We start from the raw sequence: 16,604 nt of genomic DNA, 5'->3' as shown, positions 1-16,604 counted from the left end.
AGGTGCTGTGGATAATGTAATAAAGGCAGCTTGCTTCCCACCTTCAAGAGGCTTATAATCTTCAATATCCTCCTGAGATGTTTATAAGCAAGCATGCAAATACATTTTGTAAACGTGTTTTATAAAGTTTCTGGTTATGAAATATACATCTGAATTTTAAAAAAAATAAATACCTAGGAATAAATATAACCAGAGATAAAAGACCTCTATAATGAATACTATGGAACACTGAAGAAGGAAGTGAAGAAGACAAAGGAAGATGAAAGACCTTCCCATGTTCATGGGTAGACAAATTTAATATTGTTAAAATGGCCATATTACCAAAAGCAACATACAGAGTAGTCAATGCAATTCCAATGACAGTCTTTAAAGAACTAGAAAACACAGTCCTAAAATTCATTTGGAAGAATAAAAGACCCAGAATAGCCAAAGCAATTCTAAGCCAAAAAAAAGCAATGCTGGGAGCATTGCAAAACAAGACTTCAAATTATACCACAAAGCTACAGTAACAAAAATTTCATGGTGCTGGCATAAAAAAAGAAATGAAGACCAATGGAATAGAAGACACAGAGACAGATCCACAAAAATGCTATCATCTGATCTTTGACAAAAGTGCCAAAAACATACATTGGAAAGAAGACAGCCTTTTTTTTTTTTAAGAGAGAGAGAGAGAGAGAGAGAGAGAGAGAGAGAGAGAGAGAGGGGGAGAGAATTTTTTAATATTTTTATGTGGTGCTGAGGATTAAACCCAGCACCCCAGGCAAATGCGTTACCGCTTGAGCCACATCCCCTGTCCAAGAAAGCCTTTTTTAACAAATGATGCTCGGACAATTGAATATCCATATGTACAAGAATGAAACTAGCCCCTTATCTTTCACTCTGAGCGCGCGCACACACACACACACACACACACACACACACACACACACACACACACACTTCAAAGTGGATCAAAGATATAGGAATTAGACCAGAAACTATAAAACTCCTAGAAGAAAATTTAGGGTCAATACTTTAACATATAGGCACAGGCAACAACTTTCTGGAAGCTCAGGAAATGCTGCCAAGAGTTAATTAATGGGATGGCATCAAATTAAAAAGCTTCTGCACAGCAAAGGACAATTAAGAATATAAAAATGGAACCTACAGAATGGGAGAAAATCTTTGCTCGCTACTCTCTGACAGAGGAGTAATATCCACAATATATAAAGAACTCAAGACTTGACACCAAAAACAAATAACTGAACTAATAAATGAACAAGTGAACTAAACAGACATTTCTCAAAAGAAGAATTACAAATGGCCAATAAATACATGAAAAACTGTTCAACATCATTAGCAATTAGGGAAATGCAAATCAAAACCACACTGAGATTTCATCTCACTCATAAGAATGGCAGTCAGCAAGAATACTAACAATAATAAATACTAGAGAGGATGTGGAGAAAAAGGAACACTTTTATGCTGTCTGTAGAACTCTAAATTAGTACAACCACTATAGAAATCAGTATGGAGGTTCCTCAAAAGACTGGAAAAGTCATCATAATATAGTGATACATGCATACCCATGTTTACAGCAGCACAATTCACAATACCCAAACTATGGAACCAGCCCAGGTACATATCACAGATGAGTAGATTAAAATAATGTGGTGTAAACACATTATTTTTAATGAAATTATGTCATCTGCAGGAAAACAGATGGAACCTGAGAACATAATGTTAAATGAAATAAACCAAATTCAGGTTAAGGGTCATATGCTGGGGAAATACTGGGGAATGATACTAGCCAAATTATATTGTTTTACTGTGTGCCTGTAGGAATATATAACAACAAATCCCAACATTGTATACAACTACAGTACACCAATAAAAAAAAGTATGGGAAAAAAAAGCAAGCTTAAAAGAAAACTCTCTCTTATGTAGTCAAGAAAAATAAAAAGAAAAAATAATAAAGGAAAAGGTATTGGAAAGATGGTAGTATTCAGCAGCAAAGTTTTTAATATTTCTAAATCCCAGTATTAAAATAGATAGCAAAACCCAAAATCCATCTTTTTCTTTTTGAATTCAACGTTTTTTTAGGTCATCTTTAGTTTTACAGCAAATGAAAACAATAAATGTTATGCATTATATATTAATCCACAAGCAGTTTGACTTCATATATGAATGGCACTCAAGGGCATGGGAGAAGTTCACCTTCTACATTTACAAGGAAATTAAGCTTGGAGGTATCTAGAAAAAAGTCAAACTATTAAGCAGGTAAAGACAGACAACCAATAGCCATTAACACCAATATAGCCACCAGGCAAGGTGATGCACACCTGTAATCTCAGCAACTCAGGAGTCTGAGGCAGGGAGATCACAAGTTCAAGGAGAGCCTCAGCAAATTAGTGAGGCTCTGTCTCAAAATTTTTAAAAAGGGTGGTCTGGGGATGTGGTTCAGTGGTTAAGCACACCTGAGTCCAATCCTCTCAGTACAACAATAAAAATAACATTAAAAAAAAAAAAGACCAACACAATAAACATCTGTATGAGAAAAAGCAAAAACAAATAGTGAGGTGTCTGTAAACAGGAGAAACCCAAAACAGTCCGCTGGGGTGGACATGGTGGTACATGCCTATAATCCCAGCAGCTCAGGGGGCTGAGACAGGAGGATCATGCATTCAACACGAGCCTCAGCAATTGAGTGAGAACCTGTTTCAAAAAAAAAACCAAAGGGCTGGGGCTGTAGCTTTGTGGTTTAGTGGTTAAGTGCCCTGGTTGGTTCAATTCCTGGTACAAAAAAAAAAAAAAAAAACCCACACCAATAGAAAGCATGATAGAGATGATAGAGTAATGTGAAAACAGCATCTGAAAATTGGAGGGCTTTTGTCCAACCCAATTAGCATGTGAATGTGAAGAATTCCCACTGGTGTCTGAAGTGGCTAAAGCTTTGATGAATCTGTGACCACTCAAGGCTGTCTTCTAGGAGAAGGCCCCACATTCAAGAAAAAGTGCTAGGGTTATCAAAATCAAGTAGATCATGTACAACAGAAACAAATGGAAAAGAAAGCCCTATATATCTCATATTTGAATATTAAAATGACATTAGAATTATGTGAAATTGAAAAAGAAATCCTGACCATGCCTTCTTTTAAAGTGCAGGAAAACTAATTTCACATTAAAAAGAGCAACAGAAAAGAATCAAGATCACATCTCAGGTTCAGACCTGCTTAGACACAGAGTAAAATAGCAACCTTTGAAAATGAGCTGAAAAACACTAATAAAATTATTCAAAACATGAAAAACACCATAAACCAAATCAGAAAACTAAAAAATTGAAAGAAAAACTCAGGGGGAAAAATAATGGAAGAGAAAGAAAGAATTTAATGAGTACTAAATTATGCAGAAAACAGAAATAAATATTATGTCTAAACAGAAATAGAAGGCTAAGTAAAATTGTAAAGAGAAATAAGTTAAATAAAATTGTAAAGAGAAATAAGAAGTATTCATAAAATGCAACCAATATTGAAGGTAGGTAAGGAAGACCATAACATATAGATAGAAGTCCCTAAAGAAGAAAAACAAAGCAATGGAACAAAATACTGAAAATATAGTTTAAGAAAACTTTCTTGAATTAAACAAAAAAAAATTTAAAGCCATAATTCAAGAAAATATTTCAGAATAAAAAACTATATATTCAAAGAACCCACTGTATTCCTATGTATCTTAAATCAAAACTATCATTATCAAGACATAGAATTCTTCCATTAAGACTAGATCAAGCTTCTGATGTAACAGTAAATAAAATAGACATAATAACTATGCATCAACTAATAAAAATAATTCATTATAATTACATTCTTTATCAAAAGCCTCAATGATAAAATGGAACAGAAGAAGGAATATAATCCAGGTCAATAAAGAAGATGAACTTTAAAACACAAAAGGCTCTGAAAGGAGGCCTCCAAGAGACTACATTAATCAGAGCACCTTTCTATACATGGAGGCTGACAAAAGATGATTTGATGGCTCCCTCACCTCTTATTCTCCTAAGTGGGGAAAAAAGGCTTAATTAGACATACCTTTAGGATCCAATAGGCTTAGTATGACTTCCTCCCACCCACCTCCCAAAATCTGTCTCCACTCTCTGTTGGCATCTGTTGCTATTTCAGTGGGAAAAAAACAAAATTGCTAATGTGTGGTTAAAATGATACTTTACTGTAAAGGTAAAGTAACAAGAAAAAATAAATTACATCTTTTCCTATACTGACAATTAGAAGTTGGGGAAAAATAAGAGGGCCTTAAGAACCTAATAAATGAACCTAGTATAGATTACAAAAATGAAAGGTTGGGCATAGAAGACAAATTTCATTAACTCCACCCAAAATATATTTACTTTAATGTTCCTTTTATAACTATTCAGCTAATTAAATCTCATTAGGTTATCTAGGACATGACTATACACAAGCCTAAGTATAGAATTTCAAAAGACCAGTTACCTTATTTATAAGGTTTTGAGAAAAGTAGGAGTTTGTTTGAAATCCTATAAAGATTACCTTAGAATTAAATTGTAGTCCCTAATCTTGTAATTTAAATATTAATAACCTACTATTACACTAAATTTATCATCTAGGAACTAAAATAATTTTTTAGTGTATTATTAAATGTTCAACAACTTTTATCTTGGACTCATATAATTTTAGACCTGGAAGACACTGAAGGTCAAATTGTATAATTTAGCAATCATTTAAGAGTCACCTTGTCAAAGAATAATTATTCTCTGATCACTTTTTTTTATTGATTTGTTAAAAATAAATGACAGCAGAATACATTATAATTCTTCTTACCAACCCCCAAAAGAAACAAATGCCGAATGTTTTCTCTGATATAAGATGACTGACTCTTGGTGGGGTAGGGAAGGGGAACATGGGAGGAATAAATGAACTCTGATCACTTTTTTTATCTCATATAACACATCAAGCAATAATTTTCAAAGCATTTGATTTTAATACAATATACTACCTAAAATAATACTAAATTTGTAAATTTCTCTCATCATGCATAAAACACTTTATGATATGCTCAGAACTGTGAACGAAATTATCCTGGTATCCCACATATTCAATGTAATAGTAACAGCATGATGAATGACAAAATGATATATAAATAAGCTTGGGGGATATTTATAATAGAATTTGTTTTCTTTTTCTTTTCATTAACTATATAAATTGCCATATGCTTAAATCCATTATCTACACCACTGAAATAAAAAAAAAACAATTTCCCAGATATAAGGTCAAACTGCTACAAATTAAGCTGATATAATATATAATCAACTAAATAGAAGGGAGATCAGTGGAGGATGGGGATTGAGAGGGAGGGAGGAGCTGACCAAACTTTCCTGTGCACATACATGAATGAACCAAAGTTAATTTCATTATTTATGTATATCCATAATTGACTAATTTTAAAAAATCATAAGTAAACAGAAGAACAATCAGTAGAGATGAGGAAAGGGAATAGAGGGAGGAAGGAGGGGAACCCATAAAGGGAGGAAGAAGGGGCAGGAAAGGGGAAGTACTGGAGACTAAATTGGAGCAGATTATATTCCATGCTTGTATAATTATGTCTAAACGAACCCCAATGTTATATTTATACTGAGTTAATAAAAGAAAGTACAGATCATTCTAGTATTAGAACATGCAAACTGAATAAGCTCTTTATGAAAAGTCTACATATAATTAACACCTTAGTACTGGTGCTTACTTCTTCCTTGTTTCTCTTAGAACTTAAACAGGTCTCTTCAGAGTTGGGAAAACATCTCTTTTTGTTGGAATCACACGAAGGCTGGAATAACGGTCTGCTGTCATGATTATTTTCAAGGATCTCAATTGCCATGTGGATAAGATATGTGTCAATGTTTTCTGGAACTAACATTCTAATTAGTTTAATTTTATTTATATCTGTAAAAGATGAAAAAACAATTTTAAAACAAATTGTGCAGAATACTTTAGAAAAACCTATGAGCTGGATACAGTGAAATATTTTTTAGAAAGGAAGGAGAAAGATTACCCAAGAAAAATTTCCTCTTTCACATGCTTATAGCCCTACAAAAATGATAATGGACTACAAACATGTCCCCCTCACTCCTGCATCCCCTCAATCCACCTGGCTCCAGTATAGGTCAGTACTTCTGACTCTGAATAAACTTATGTTTCACACTGCCTTTTGTAGATCTTCCTGAGAATCAATCCAAGCATTTAGAGAAATGTTCCTACAGGAAACTGCTTTGAGTTACAAATATCCATTACAAATTAATATATCTTAAAAATAATTTATTCTTAAAATAGGAGCTAATCATATTTGTAATATACTAACAAAAAGAATCCTTTCAATGGGTATTACAGCATAACAAAACACATCAATTGTTCAAAATGCTTATTAACTAGATGAGCTTTCTGGGAAACATATGATGCATATTCAAAATCAAGGAACTTTGAATTTTTTGTATCCAACAGAACTAATTCAGACTGGGTCTTCTACACACCTTCTACAAATTATGTAGCAATCTCTTACAAACAAACCACTAGGCATGTTTCAAGCACTTCCTTCAACATCATATTCACCTGCATGCTCTAGAACATAACAAAAATAAGCAGCATAGAATCTACTCATATTCATGTGACTTATAAAACACATCAAACATTCTAACAATTCAATTTAGTAGTCAGAAACCAAGTCGTTTTTTAATGCCCACCCTGAAAAAATTGTTTCATATTATTACAGTTTTCAGATTTACATCTTTTTTCTTCCAAAGATCTTAGCTCGCTATTCCAGGCCTTCTCCCATACACTCCACTTTGATTAAAAAAATTTAAAAAAAGGAGAAAGTTAAGAAGCTCATTAAAATTAGGACACTGGGTTATCTAAGTATTTTTAAAGTTTTTAAGACTGGTACTAAGCATAGTCTTAGAAAAGGAAAATCGCCTCTAGTTGCCATATCTACCAACTAAACTAAAATTTTATTTGTTCCTTGATCATTATCCAATTCTAATATACCATGGAATCCTCACAAATTTTATTACTTCATCACTTTTTAATGACTGAAGAATGTTTAGTTCTATGTGTATGTCAGAATTTACTTTTTGAGTTCCCTTTGTCTTCTCTGTTTTTTAAAAACCAGCGTTATGATGAATATCATATTATGTATATCTTTCCATACTTATAGATTCCTAGGAGACAGATTGATAGTTCAAGGGTTAGACACCTTTTATATTTTGATGTATATGGCCAAACTGTTTCCAGACAGTAACTAATAACCTACATATTGCTATAGAGCAAGTGAAATGTGGCTGGTATGAATAAAAAATGAATTCTTAAATATAACTTACTCTAATTAATTTAAAATTAAATTTAAAACTGATATTTGATTCTTTTATTGGAAAACTTAAGCATTTTGGAGCAATTTGATTATGCCAATCTACTTGTTAAGATGTAAATTTTATGAAATCTAATATACCTATAGTATTTCTACTTAAACTTTAGCATCAGAAGATATGCTATAAGTGTAAAATATCTGATTTCAAAGGTTTATTACAGAAAAAGAGAAATATCATTAGTAATTTTATATTGATTAAATGTTGAAATAATAAAATTTTAGTATATTAAGTAAATTAAATTGGTAGCTAATATCATATTTCAATTGAATAGTGCTGCTCTAGAAAAGTATAAATTGTCACACAACCTAATCAATTAATACAACTACAATGTACTATATTTTCTTCTGTGGGTATCTAAAAATTAAATACATCCTTAATTTCTTTTTTTTTTTTTCCTTTTTTGCACATTGAAAAGATTGAACTCATACACATTCAACCACTAAGCCACATCCCCGGACCTATTTTTCAATTTTATTTAGAGACAGGGTCTCACTGAGTTGCTTAGCACTTCACTGTAGCTGAGGCTAGTTGTGAACTCTATCCTCCTGCCTTAGCCTCCAGAGCCGCTGGGATTACAGGCATGTATCACCATGCCCCGCTCATCCTTAATTTCTTCATGCTATAAATGTAATATTTGCAAACCAATTTTTTTTAAATCCATACAATCTTGAACTACCATAATGTCATACAGGCTAATTGAGTCATTTAAAAAGGAATTAAAAAGGTATTTTGAATCAATTAATTTATAATATTATAATGTCTTCTTTTTCATAAAATTACAATATATAAACCAATGCTTCTGGTGTTTAACCTCTGTTAGTGATTTAAGAAATATATAAAGTTAATAAAATTTTAGGTACAAGTAGAAAATTCATATTTTTTACACATTTCTTTAAGTACCTTTTATATTTCTATTTTAAAGTCATCCTTCATTATATATATGCAAATAAGTGACATCTAGCTTTAAGGATCCATCTTATTCTGGTCCAACTTTCCAAGTAAATAAATATCTGAAGAACTAAATAATAATACTAGCTGTACTCCTTCAGTGATTTAAGTATTTGTGTTTGTGTGTATGGTGCTGGGGATTGAACCCAAGGCCTCTTGCAACCGAGGCAAGCACTCTACCAACTGAGCTACATTCCCAGCCCTCCTTCAGTGCTTTAAAAGAGACCATGTTACCCCTACTTTTATGGCACGTCCCTTGGAAGCCACCTTTTATTTTCCAGTTACAAGTACACAAAAACGGGAGAAAGAAATCACTCAAAATATTATCTGTGCATCTCATTAAATACCTTTCTTAATTAGTTATTAAATACAGTCAGAATCAACTCAATAAAAAGGTTAAGATTATATAAATACAGAAGATTTCAAAGAAATAGACTTCCATAAGAGTTATATAGCCCAAATCTATGTAGCAAATAAGGGTGTATCAAAATAATATTTTAATACACCAATACTTAATTTTTAGGTAAAGACTATGTTATATAAAATATAGAAAATTTCTCACTTCAGGATGGTGCCACATTTAAAATTCAATTAAACTTGTTCATTAAAACACAATTACGTGATAAAGCTGCAGTTAAATAAAATGATTAGAATTGCATTAAATCTCTATAGTGCTTTTGGTAGTATGGTCATTTTGACAATATTAATTTTGCCTATCCAAGAACAAGGTAGATATTTCCATCTTCTAAGGTCTTCTTTAATTTCTTTCTTTAGCATTCCGTAGTTTTCATTGTAGAGGTCTTTCACCTCTTTCGTTAAGTTGATTCCCAAGAATTTTTTTTTTTTGAGGCTATTGTATCTGTATATCAGTGACAAATTCTCTCCCTTTCAGAAAATTTGTCACTGATATACAGAAATGTCTTTGATATATAGATGTTGATTTTTATATCCTGTTACTTTGCTGAATTCATTCACTAGTTCTAGAAGTTTTCTGGTAGAATTTTTTAGGACTTCTAGGTATAGAATCATATCATTGGCATAATGCTAAAAAAAGAAGTCATAAAATTCATCTGGAAAAATAAGAGACCCAGAATAGCTAAAGCAATCCTTAGCAAGAAGAGGGAAGTAGGTGGCTTCACTATACCAGACCTTAAACTATATTACAGAGCAACTGTAACAAAAACAGCATGGCATTGGCATCAAAATAGACCTATAGATCAATGGTACAGAATAGAAGACACAGAGACAAACCCACATAATTACAGTTATCTTATATTAGACAAAGGTGCCAAAAACATGCATTGGAGAAAAGACAATCTCTTCACAAATGGTGCTGGGAAACCTGGAAATCCATATGCAAAAAAAATGAAATTAAACCCCTATCTCTCACCCTGCACAAAATTCAACTCAAAATGGATCAAGGACCTAGAAATTAATCCAGAGACAGTGCACCTATTAGAAGAAAAAGTAGGCCCAAATCTCCATCATGTCAGATTAGGCCCCAATTTCCTTAATAAGACTCCAAAAAACAAAACAAACAAACAAAAAAAAAAAAACAATAACCCTATCAATAAATGTGCCAAGGAACTGAACAGACACATCTCTGAAGATGATATACAGTCAACAAATATATGAAAAAATGTTCAACATCTCTAACAATTAGAGAAATGCCGATCAAAACTAAGATTTTATCTCACTCCAGTCAGAAGGGCAGCTATTAAGAATACAAACAATAAGTATTGGCGAGGACGTGGGAGAAAAGGCACCCAAATTTGTGCAGCCAATATGGAAAGCAGTATGAAGAATCCTTGGAAAATTGGAAATGGAACCACTGTTTTGATCCAGCTATCCCACTCCTTAGTGTATACCCAAAGGACTTAAAAACAGCATACTATAGGGGCACAGCCACATCAATATTTGTAGAACCACAATTCACAATAGCTAAACTGTAGAGCCAACCTAGACGCCCTTCAGTAGGTGAATGGATAAAGAAAATGTGGTATATATACACAATGGAAAACTATTCAGCATTAAAAGAGAATAAAATCATGGCCTTTGCAGGTAAATGGATGGAGTTGGAGAAGATAATGGTAAATGAAGTTACCCAATCCCAAAAAACCAAATGCCAAATGTTTTCTCTGATATAAGGATGCTGATCATAATGGAGTTGCTGGGGGGAGCATGGGAGGATTGATTAGATGAACTCTAGATACAGCAAAAGGGAAGGAGAGGAAGGGAGGGGGCACGGGGGTATGCAAGATGGTACAATGTATAAAGGCATGAATGGTATGACTGTACTTTGTGTACAGAGATAAGAAAAATTATCTCTATATGTGTAATATATATGTGTACTATGAATTGTAATGCTACTGTCATATAACAAAATTTTTAAATTTATTTTAAAAAAGACAAAAATAATATGTCATTAATATAACAAGTATATCTTTATTTCTTATCATTTATAACTTAATTATGTTTTCTCCAGTAGGAGAACAAATAATATTTTATCAAAGAAAAACAAAAATCTAAAAGCAAAGTCTCACATCAATTTATGGTATCTTACAGACTATAAATATACTATCAAAACAAATAAAAGTCAGAATTTATGGTTATCACAACCTTCTTAACTTTCTCCATTTTGGCTCTGGAAGGAAAGTAGGCCAAAAAATATACTTTTTTAATATTATGTATGCAACCTGCACACATATATTGACAGAAAGCTAAAATATGTGCTAAATAAGTCAAAAACTCTCCGCTACTCTTTTCAATTTCAATTTGATATTTATCTCCAAATAGAAATTTATTTAATGCTATACTCTGCATATAATGGTAAAGACAAATATTTTATTAATGTTTTAGTCATTAATTATTGCAAAATATTTTTCTCGTCTCCCTAATATTTGTTAAAATCAAGCTGTTCAATTATAAGAATGTTTCATGCTTACATATTGATTTCAATATTGTTTAATTTAAAAAGTTATCTAACATCAGAAACTGAAATTGTTAAACTTATTAAACAAAACATTATCAAGCTAATTTATTTTACTTATCAAGTTAGAAGTTTATAAACCTGAATTCAATATAAGACTTATAAATTGCATATTTCCTTCTTTTAAGTTAACTGGCAGTACAATGTAAACATGGTTTAATAAAAAGAAAAACTTGGCGGTCAATCCAACATGGCAGCGGGCACAGAGAGATCAAGTCTCTGACCTCTCCAGCTGCGTGGGCATAGGGAGTCGTAAACTGTCTAAATGCTGTTAGCTCAGGATCACTAGGCAATGCTGAGCTGACGTGGATCTGGGGCCAACAGTTTGGGCCTCTCAGAATACACACCGATCCCGGATCGGCTGCATTCAAGCTCCTGTTTGCCTGCTTCTCGTGACTCAGCACTAACGATCCCGCTGAAATAACTGGTCGGTTCTTCTAAACTAACAGAGGTAAAAGCCAACCGAGCCTTCATAGGCAGTGGCCACAGGATTAAAACGGGGCTTGGGAGAGACAGTCAGGACCCACCTGTTGCATTGGTCACCCGGCAAAGGGAATGAACGGTCACCATTTGCATGGGATACCACCATGGCAGAGAACTAACGTCACGGGCGGAGGAGATAACTTCATTGAAACTAGCGGCGACAGGTGTGTAATCCCCTAGCCATCCCTCTCCACACAGCGGGGAAACCTTAAGGGCTCCTCCCAGCTCTCCCGTGAGGGTGATAACCAGACCACCGAGGGAATCACGAGTGGCGCAGGACTTGCAGTGCAGAACTCCCGGCTACTGCTCCCACCAGTGCTGACAACTGAGGTCTCTTGCACCAGCTACCGGGGGCATGCCTACTGGAGGGGAAGCAAATTCGCTGGGGGTTCTCAGCCCCAAGCCCTACAAACTTAGGGTCTGAGGGCGGCAAACAGGGAGAGTGTGCCCAGGTGTTCATGAAAACAGGGCTCCCAGGAGCAGCAGACCTGGCGTGTAGCCAGTATTGTGGTGAGCCTTACAGGTAAGCAGGGCCTGGCTCCAGGAAATACAAGAGAAGGCCCTAGGCACTCAGGATTGGAGACCCACACAGTCTAGGAGGAAGGGCTGCTGCACAGTGATTGGTTCCAACCTATTGAGAGGAGAAGCTTGGCCCAGTGGGCACAGCTCCACCTACTGGAAGAGAAGTTAATCGAATTATTATTATTTTTTTTAATTTGGGTTTTTTTTTTTCTTTCATTTTCATTTTCTTGTTGCTGCTGTTGTACTTTAACGTTTTTTTAATGTTTTTAATTTTTTTTAATTATTTTATTTTATTATTAGTATTATTATTTTAATTTTATTTTCATTTTTTTAATCATTATTTTTTAAATTTTTTTTTCTTTCTTTATTTTCTATTTTTCTTTTGTCTTTTCAATTTTCTTATTCTCCCTTCCTTGAATTCTACCTGCCTACACTCATTCTCTTTAGTGACTTCTTCCCTTCCCTTCTAATATCTTTCCTAAAAAAGCATCAAATAAATTTATAAGAGTAAACAGTAACTCAGCAGTCAAACAGAACAAGAAGTAATATGAGCAGCATAAAAAAGCAAGGAAGAAAAGGAGTAAAAACAATGCAGGACAGCCTAAATATTCAGGAGGACCTAGAGTCACAGGAAAAATGGTCATATAAAGAACTCAAGGAATACCTTAGACAGATGGAATGGAACCTTAAAGAGGATACGAGACAGCAAATCCAAACAGTGAAAGAACACATTAAAAATGAATTACATAAACAGATAAAAGAAGAAGTTACGCATCTTTATCAGGAGATAGAGATTATAAAAAAAATCAAACAATAATTCTAGAAATGAAGGAAACGATAAACCAAATTAAAAACTCAATTGAGAGTATCACTAACAGAGTGGAGGAAGTAGAAGCCAGAACGTCAGATAATGAAGACAAAATATATCATCTTGAAAAGAGTCTAGCCAACTCAGAAAGGCTGGTAAAAAATCACGAGAAAAACATCCAAGAGATATGGGATAACATAAAAAAACCAAACTTACGAGTCATCAGGATAGAAGGTACAGAGATTCAAACCAAGGGAATGAGTAACCTGCTGAATGAAATAATTACAGAAAACTTTCCAGAAATAAAAAAGGAAACAGATATGCAAATTGTAGATGTATACGGGACACCGAGCACACAAAATCACAGTAGACCAACGCCAAGACACATTGTTATGAAGATAGCCAATATACAGAACAAAGAGAAAATATTAAAAGCTACAAGAGAAAAGAGGCAGATTGCATTCAGAGGTAAACCAATAAGGTTAACAATGGATTTTTCATCACAGACTCTGAAATCGAGAAGATCCTGGAACAATGTATTTCAAACACTGAAAGACAATGGATGCCAACCAAGAATTCTGTATCCAGCAAAATTAAGCTTCAGGTACGACAACGAAATAAAAATCTTTCATGAATATCAAAAGCTAAAAGAATTTGCAGCCAGAAAACCAGCATTGCAAAGCGTCTTGAGCAAAACACTACACGAGGAAGAAATGAAAAACAATAACCAAAACCAACCATCAGTGGGAAGTGCCTCGGTAATGACAGAGGGCAGGGGGGGGGGCGGGAGATAATCATGGAGAAACAAATTAAATTAAAAAAAAAAGATAAATAATCAAACATGGCTGGCAGTACAAACCATATATCAATAGTAACTCTAAATGTTAATGGCTTAAACTCTCCAATAAAGCGACATAGGCTGGTAACATGCATTAAAAAAACAAATCCAACAATATGTTGCCTCCAGTAGACACATCTGATTGTAAAAGACATACACAGGCTGAAGGTGAAAGGTTGGGAAAAAATATACCACGCACAAGGTCCTCGTAAGCAAGCAGGGATGACCACCCTCATATCGAATAAAATCGACTTCAAAATTAAGTTAATCAAAAGGGATAAGGAAGGACATTATATACTGTTAAAAGGAACCATTCACCAACAAGACATAATAATTATCAATATTTATACACCAAATAATGGTGCTGCGACGTTCATAAAACAGACTCTCCTCAAGTTCAAGAATCAAATAGACCACAACACAATAATTATGGGTGACTTCAACACACCCCTCTCACCATTGGACAGATCCTCCAAACAAAAGTTGAATAAAGAAACTATTGACCTCAATATCACAATCAATAACCTAGACTTAACTGACATATATAGAATATATCAAGCATCAACAAGTGGATATACTTTTTTCTCAGCAGCACATGAATCCTTCTCAAAAATAGACCATATATTATGCCATAGGGCAACCCTGAGTAAATATAAAGGGGTGGAGATAATACCATGCATTTTATCTGATCATAATGGAATGAAACTGGAAATCAATGATAAAAGAAGAAAGGAAAAATCCTACATCACATGGAAAATGAACATCACAAGGAAAAATCCTACATCACATGAAAATGAATGATCAAGGGGTTACAGAAGACATAAAGGAGGAAATCAAAAAATTCTTAGAGATAAATGAAAATACAGACACAACATATCGGAATCTATGGGACACAATGAAAGCAGTTTTAAGAGGAAAATTCATCGCCTGGAGGTCATTCCTCAAAAAAAGGAAAAACCAACAAATAAATGAGCTCACACTTCATCTCAAAGCCCTAGAAAAGGAAGAGCAAAACAACAGCAAATGTAGAAGGCAAGAAATAATTAAAATCAGATCGGAAATCAACAAAATTGAAACAAAAGAAACTATTGAAAAAATTAACAAAACTAAAAGTTGGTTCTTTGAAAAAATAAATAAGGTCGACAGACCCTTAGCCATGCTAACAAAGAGAAGGAGAGAGAACTCAAATTACTAACATACGGGATGAAAAAGGCAATATCACAACAGATGCTACAGAAATACAGAAGACAATTAGAAATTATTTTGAAAACCTATATTCCAATAAAATAGAAGATAGTGAAGACATCGATAAATTTCTAAAGTCATATGATTTGCCCAGACTGAGTCAGGAGGATACACACAATTTAAACAGACCAATTTAAATGGATAAAATAGAAGAAGTTACCAACCAAGAAAAGCCCAGGACCAGATGGGTATACAGCAAAGTTTTACAAAACCTTTAAAGAAGAATTAATACCAATACTTTTCAAGTTATTTCAGGAAATAGATAAAGAGGGAGCTCTGCCAAATTCATTCTATGAGGCCAACATCACCCTGATTCCAAAACCAGACAAAGACACTTCAAAGAAAGAAAACTACAGACCAATATCTCTGATGAACCTAGATGCAAAAATCCTCAATAAAATTCTGACGAATCGGATACAAAGGCACATCAAAAAAATTGTGCACCATGATCAAGTAGGATTCATCCCTGAGATGCAAGGATGGTTCAATATATGGAAATCAATAAATGTTATTCACCACATCAATATACTTAAAGAACCATATGATCATCTCGATAGAAGCAGAAAAAACATTCGACAAAGTACAGGATCCCTTTATGTTCAAAACATTAGAAAACACTAGGGATAACAGGAACTTACCTCAACATTGTAAAAGCAATCTATGCTAAGCCTCAGGCTAGCATCATTCTGAATGGAGAAAAATTGAAGGCATTCCCTCTAAAATCTGGAACAAGACAGGGATGCCCTCTATCACCACTTCTATTCAATATAGTTCTCGAAACACTGGCCAGAGCAATTAGAAAGACGAAAAAAATTAAAGGCATAAAAATAGGAAAAGAAGAACTTAAATTATCACTATTTGCGGCTGACATGATTCTATTCCTAGAATACCCAAAAGAGTCTACAAAAAAACTACTAGAACTAATAAATGAATTCAGCAAACTGGCAAGATATAAAATCAACATGCATAAATCAAAGGAATTCCTGTATATCAGCGACAAAACTTCTGAAACAGAAATAAGGAAAAACACTCCATTTACAATATCCTCAAAAAAAAATAAAATACTTGGGAATCAACCTAACAAAAGAGGTGAAAGATTTATACAATGAAAACTACAGAAACCTAAAGAGAGAAACAGAAGAAGATCTTAGAAGATGGAAAAATATACCCTGTTCATGGATAGGCAGAACTAACATCATCAAAATGGCGATATTACCAAAAGCTCTCTATAGGTTTAATGCAATGCCAATCAAAATCCCAAAGGCATTTCTTGTAGAAATAGATAAAGCAATCATGAAATTCATATGGAAAACTAAAAGACCCAGAATAGCAAAAGCAATTCTAAGCAGGA

The 16,604-nt window shown here is 33.8% G+C and overlaps 1 protein-coding gene across 8 annotated transcripts in view; it reads right to left on the bottom strand.

Moving 5' to 3' along the window:
- Wrn (WRN RecQ like helicase) overlaps positions 1-16,604 on the bottom strand; it is a 142,235-nt gene that overhangs the window by 4,242 nt on the left and 121,389 nt on the right. For 6 of the 8 annotated variants that reach the window (XM_078031156.1, XM_078031159.1, XM_078031160.1 and 3 more), the window contains one exon: positions 5,731-5,945. The exons of 1 other annotated variant lie outside the window; for it this stretch is intronic. In XM_078031156.1, the coding sequence (XP_077887282.1) occupies positions 5,731-5,945 (215 nt within the window). The remainder of the gene's footprint in view (positions 1-5,730; positions 5,946-16,604) is intronic. One more of the 8 variants, XM_078031157.1, reaches the window with a different exon arrangement.

Source organism: Ictidomys tridecemlineatus, chromosome 14 (genome assembly GCF_052094955.1).
Source record: "Ictidomys tridecemlineatus isolate mIctTri1 chromosome 14, mIctTri1.hap1, whole genome shotgun sequence".
NCBI classification, from domain to species: Eukaryota; Metazoa; Chordata; class Mammalia; order Rodentia; family Sciuridae; genus Ictidomys; species Ictidomys tridecemlineatus.
Note: the sequence above shows the minus strand (reverse complement) of the source record. Positions and strands in the feature narration are given on the sequence as shown.